The sequence below is a fragment of the Venturia canescens genome, chromosome 1 (assembly GCF_019457755.1).
Source record: "Venturia canescens isolate UGA chromosome 1, ASM1945775v1, whole genome shotgun sequence".
NCBI classification, from domain to species: Eukaryota; Metazoa; Arthropoda; class Insecta; order Hymenoptera; family Ichneumonidae; genus Venturia; species Venturia canescens.
Genome location: NC_057421.1, coordinates 31,048,599 through 31,055,091, shown reverse-complemented (window position 1 = coordinate 31,055,091; position 6,493 = coordinate 31,048,599). Strand labels below are relative to the sequence as shown.

Below are 6,493 nucleotides of genomic sequence, written 5' to 3'. Positions count from 1 at the left end.
AGCGCGCGTATAGCTGGGGCGCCCAAGAAGAGCTTATAACCACTCGCGTATACGCAACCGTCTAATTGACAGTACGCAATTGTCAAACTGTACGAATTCACAGTACGAATAAAACGAGAATAGTGTCACCCGTTGGTGACCAACTTCGGACGTTCCTCACCAACTTTTTAAAAGGGGATTATAAGGGGATAATAATTTCTATTACTTAGAAATTTTTATATATTTAAATGATTAATATAATACTTGCTAAGATGTCGCAAAACACACGATAAAAACACGCCGGCTGGTGAAACGGATTATTTTAAGCTAATCGGCTAAGCTCACATGTTGAATATGTAAGATTGTTGAAACCAGTCGAAACGATAATATGAGCAAAGGCAAGACTTAAGAGAACGTTTAGCTTGCTTGTTTTTATTCGAGATCGTAATATAAGCGCGCTCTATACGGCAAGAGTAGGTTATTGACAAACCAGCAGACATTGTCGCCACCCCGTGGGAATTTTTTGAAATCATTTTGAACAAAATAAACGAAAAATCGACAATAACAATGAGCGTTGCAGAGATCTTGAAAAAATCAGGTAGTCTGGTAATTTTTCATGACATTTTATGAATTTTTCAGGCTGGAGTGTAATGTAATGACATTTAATCACTTTCCAAGCTGTAATCGCCAGTTTCGTCACATTCGATCATTGCTGTGTCCTTACAATTATTTAGTTCACGGCTCAAGGCCGGAAGTATTCCATTTAAATATAACTCTAACTTAATATTGCCTGGGCATGCATTCAAATGTATATAGTCGTATTGATTCAAGACTGACAATTGCTGAGTGTAGTAGAATAATTCGGTGTCCGTGTTGCGTCTGTTGAACAATTCTATCACTTTCTGGAAAGGAAAATAAGAATTGAGTTATTTTACCGTTAATTTATTATGATGTTGGACACTATCATTATTTTTCTGTCCTCCGGGCCGAAGTTGCCGCATTCTGCCTGCGTCGGACAGAAAAATCGTATACACACCTCGGGCAGGAAAAAGTAAAGCCTCAGACCACATGTTTGTCAGCCTCGGCTTCGCCTCGGCTGACAATTACATGTGATCTGAGACTTTCCTTATTTTCCTGCCCTAGGTGTGTAATATACTATTCATCACCATCTTCATTATCATTTTTATCATAGCTAAATGCATTGTATCTAGAGCGCATCGAAAGATTTTCATTTTTTTTTCTGTAGTATCCAAAGTTTGTTTACTATCTCAACTCGTTTTGAAGCATTCGAGATAATTTTTCATATACTTCATGGTGGATATAGATAATAGATATACTGGATTAGTATATGTGTTATTAACCCGTAAATATGACACTAGTGCAAATTTGCATCCACGAAAACTTCAAGTGTCTAGAACTTCAAAATTCCTTTCTTTAATTGCGCCATTGTTCTATAATAAATCTTTATTTTTCAATTCTTTAAATAATTCTAATCGATTACTAAGGAATTGTTACCCCTAAAAAGTTTCGTTGTAAGATTAATTCCATACGTTCATGAATGAAATATAAAGTTTTTAAAAGTCCAAGTGCAAATTTGCACAAGTGTGGTGAGTGTGTGACTTCAAAGGGAGTGTGGTGTCTACGAGTTAAATCAATGTTTTATGAAAACTCATGAAAACAAGAAGGAAAGACACTACTGCATTATATCCAATGTAAATTGGTTGTGATGCTTCAATTTATTTAGAGACGCGACAGAGTGTGTCTTGACGCCACATATTTAAAAGGCATGCAAGAATAACTTTTTCCACCGTCGTTTCTACAGTTGCATCAACCCCAAATTATGTATCGTTTTTTTCTTTGATGAACAAAATAATTTAAAATAATGATACAATGAAAGATTGATAAAAGTGAAACCAATTGTTCCACATGATATTGTTGAAAAAAAAAGAAAACCAAATAATCAGGATCATATGTGGAAGTGACAATATGGAAAAAAAAAAAAATACAATTGGAGGTTTTCGTGTACTTACTACCATAAGGCACCCTGCAGCATCCAACTTGGCTTGAGGTGTTTTTGCTTCTTTCGAACCACAGCTAGAGGCATATAATCTATCCAACGTTTCTCTCTCCTTTTTTCCGGCTGTATTTTCAATTTGATTGATGTAATATTCCACAAAATGAATATAGTACTCATGGCAAACATACAAATCGTTTCCAATTGTGTTGCTTAAGCTGATTATTTTATTCTTTATATCATTGCATTTATTGAATATTTTATGGTCATTTATTTTCACGTATTCATCGTACGCGTTCGTCACCTGTAGGGAAAAAAAGAAATTTTATTTACATTCCTCGATATATATAGTAAAATTTGGAGCTTTAGCGAGTCATTGACCACTCTCTAAAATCGGAATCCTATCGTCACCGTCCAGTCGCTTTGTTTATGGATTATTATTAAATGATTGACATTCCTTGAAAAATATTACATCGTATGCTGTACGGCTCAACATCTATTGTGAATTGTGAACTTTGCTCCTGTGTAAGGATCATCGAAATCATTTCAGGGGTCACGGGTGATGAACGCAGTTACATAAATTCTATTTCGCATATTATGTATCTACAAATCTTTGTAGATTGATTGATGTAGGGCAGAGTGGGGCAAAGGGGAACACCGCCCCGAAAAGGGGAATATTTTTATTTTTTAAACTTCGAAAGCAGAGTTTTTCATCATTTCAAGTGCAATGATAAAATTATACTTTTAGTATGTCGAAGAGGTTGTTTCAACAGCAAAGGCAAGTGACGCTGCGTATCTTCACCCGAAATAATTGACTAGTCGATTGAAAAAAAAATCAGCTCTATGATCATCAGCTGTTGCGAAATATTAGTATACAAATTTTCTTTGATCTGTTTTGTAACTTGGAACGCATGCTTCGGTTCGTAGAGATTTGTTAGATTTTTCTTGCCAAATGCTTGCCATGAAAGACAATGTTCGAAAAATCCGGTGTGCCTTTGGAATAATAGGTTTCCGAAGGAAGTTTGTGAAAAGTTCAAAATCGCATGGGAATTTATCCAAAACTGAATTGAATTTTGTCCGAATTTTTCTCTGAAATTTATCTTATGGGGATTTCCGGTCAGAGAACGGAGAAGCTTCTTCACGTGATATATTTTATTCCGAACTCAAGGGAACCAGGAGGTCATCCATCTCAATCCGTCACAACTGCGACGAAAAAAGTGAATGCATAAAAAAATATATCTTTCAACAAGCTGAGCAACCAATTCTCGGGTGCTGACAAATAAATGAACCCGATTGCCTGTTTAAAGTCGCGACTCCAATGGATAATCGCAAAGATAAATTTACAAGTGTTATCAAACTTTAAACGAGGCTTCAATTTGCAACATTCCCTAAATTTATCCACTTTGCCATTAAGAATGTATATTTTTTTTCTGTACGGTCTGCCCATCAAAAGTCCGGCAGTTTGAATATACTTCTTTCTTCATTCTGATGAACGATGAAATTCGATGAATATATATGGAATTCAAAAGCGATGTGTGCACAATTACAAGTGTGGCAGTTATTGAGTGTTCATTCGGTACTGACTGTATACAAAAAAAAATTGCTTACTTTGTTAGTCTCGTTAAGTAGTACTTGTTGATTGTTCATTTGCCAGATGTTACTTATCGCATTGGCTTCAGTCTTCCTTTTTTTAAGTATCGGATTCCACATTTCTGTAGTATTCAGATTCGATATTAAATTATTAATTATTTGATGGAAGGCGTCTTCGAAATGGGTCAGCGTGAAAAACTCATTCAGTTGCTGGTTCGATTGTACGCACCCACTGGCAATCTGAAATTTATATATTTACATATAACTCTTTATTCATGGAATCATTCGCTGTTATACTGGGATGAAATAGTCTTTGAAAAATGTTTGGACTTGTTTATTATTCCCCTAAGGGGGAAAGACAACTTTCAATTTTTGCATTTTCTTTTCTCTTTAAAAATTCATTTGCAACATTTGACATCGCAGATTAATCTTGAGTGACTATAAATTTCTTTTAATTTTGTTTTACAAGATCGAAACGAATTGATCTTGTAAAGCAATCACTTTTTTTTTAATTACTTTTTTTTTCAAAACATGTTTTTTTTTTTCGCATTATCGAATATGACTTGAAAAGTAATTGAGCTATCTAATTAAAATTTTGCACAGATATTCTTTAACGTATTGGCCTTTGGATTAAAAGATTGTATTAATTATTATTAAATATATTGTTTTCAACATTTTTTATTTAAACAAAAGTGTTTTTTTTTTTCGTATTTAAATTTTCATTTTTTTTAATAGTTAAAAATAGGTTGATACATGGCGAAATAACTTATTTGAATGAAAAACTTTTGTTTGGTTGATTTCAGTTGACTATACAAGAGGCTGGGCATTCTACAGCGCAAATGAAAGAAGCCAAGTTCGAGCAACTGTCGCGCTGCCATTTCGTTTTTTTTTCTCATAAAAAAACGTCGTTGTATGCACTTGAACATCAATGTCAATAAACAATTTCATTCAACCTAATAAGTACTGTAAGTTTTTTGTAAAAAATTATTGAAAAACCTTTTGTCTGGAGGGCCTTCCCCCTTTAAGTATCTATAATTATAGAGATACTCGAGCGAAGTACAACATTTTATTTATGATCTTAGATAACCGTTGCTAATATACATAGAAATGACATTATCGATTTCAGTCTGACTAATTTAAATGAGTTTTCTTAAATGAGACTTTTTGCTACGATGGACATTCATTGAAGTGAAAATAAAAATTCGAATCCCGGGTGACCTACCGAAAAAACTGAGTTATACATCAACGTGGACAGATTATAATTTTTAAACGAATTTTTATTGGGCCTGTGGTATCCTGACCGTATATCCATGTTTTTTTTCAATCTTTTAAAACTACAAAGCGATGATCCCATATTATACGAAATATAAATCGTTGCGTATGCTTAATGAAACATTATCATTATTGACTCATAAGACAGTGTTTTGAGAAATTATTTAATTGAGCTGGTCGTCGCCATAGCTGCTAAATCCATAATTGTAAATTTGATGCCTTCGGCAATATTTCCGTTGGGCATAGCTTAACACAAGTTATTTAACGAATGTCACAAATTCACAGCGTTACCAGATTACTATGGAGATTTTTTATTGCGGAACAATCAAATAGCTGAATGCGTTTATTTTATTTTCTCCAATTTAAACGAAATAAGCAACATCTGATTCAGTAAAATTTTTCGAACAATTGAAAATTAAAAACTCGTATTACGAATTTAATATTGGAACTTTCTTCAATATCTATTTACGCAATAAATCGAATAACCAATATGAAGTAGAGATATCTTCAAATACTCTAACCGCCGGCTGAATTTAATTGTATGTTTAGATGAATATTCCTCAAACATATCTCGTAAGATAGCGGTGCAAAATTTACAAGTACAAATATATTCCTATTTCACTTATAAATACTCTTATTTGTTTAAAAGTAAATCGCTTATTAAATAGAATGAAATTACTCACCAGGGCGATGAGCACTATACCAAATATGTGACCTTTCAACATTTTGGATCGGTTGTGATCAAGATTGACGAATTCCCTGTATTTATACGACTTGCAACTCGTGACTCGGTGTCCCGGCAGATAGATGAAGGTTTTAACAAACATCAATGCACTTGTGTAAATTAATCGAAGTTTTATCGCCATGTGTCTATCGAAAAAAAAAATTCTTTTAGACGAAACCGATGAAACCTGTTTATTCGACCTATTTGGGTGTTGCGTCGTTAGAAAATGAAGAAGCTCCATTGAAAACAGTCTTTCTTTGTTTTCGTCGTCACAGTTTTATGTTTCATTTCAAGTTATATAAATGAAACCTCAATAATTGCTATTTTTGTGAAATTTTGCCTCTTTATCGTTGAGAACGCACGTAAAACTGTAAAATTTTCCATTCCCAATATGTTAAATGTGGAGCGGACATTTTTTTCTAATTTTGCATAATATTATAATATAGTGTATTCTAAGCAGATCTCGAAGTTGGAAAAAATGATAGAAAAAAAAGTTTTTGGTGCAGCTACTAATTTCAAGCATATCATATTTCAACAGATTTATTCACCGTTGAACTTCACAATTTTGAGCACTTTCCTGAGAACGCAGCATCAATTCTGAAAATCTTTTTAAAAAAATTTTAACAATCTTTTTGGTGGAATAAGTAGTGATTGTTCAGAATTGCGGCTAACCTTTAAATGGGTTTACATTTTTCTTAGTTCGTCATAATTTCGGAACTATTAGACTGCTCGGAATATGGTAACCGACAACCTTGTCGGTTATATTGGTAGAACCTCATTTTTCAGAAACCATGATATTATGGCATTTTCTAAGGTTTTTTTTCAATAGGCTTCACACGTAGAAGATGCGTACAGTCGTCTCAACTTACCGAACGATTTTTTCATTTTTAACTACGACATAGAAGACCTTCGTC

The 6,493-nt window shown here is 33.6% G+C and overlaps 1 protein-coding gene across 1 annotated transcript; it reads right to left on the bottom strand.

The window, feature by feature from the left end:
- Nucleotides 1-201: 201 nt before the first annotated feature.
- LOC122410656 (uncharacterized) lies at nt 202-6,142 on the bottom strand. The gene is made up of 5 exons (XM_043418981.1): nt 6,128-6,142; nt 5,539-5,725; nt 3,602-3,823; nt 2,010-2,297; nt 202-881 (listed from the first exon to the last, which is right to left on the bottom strand). Exons 2-5 carry the CDS (start codon nt 5,719-5,721, stop codon nt 642-644), a joined length of 933 nt encoding a protein of 310 aa, XP_043274916.1. The 5' UTR covers nt 5,722-5,725; nt 6,128-6,142; the 3' UTR covers nt 202-641.
- Nucleotides 6,143-6,493: the final 351 nt, after the last annotated feature.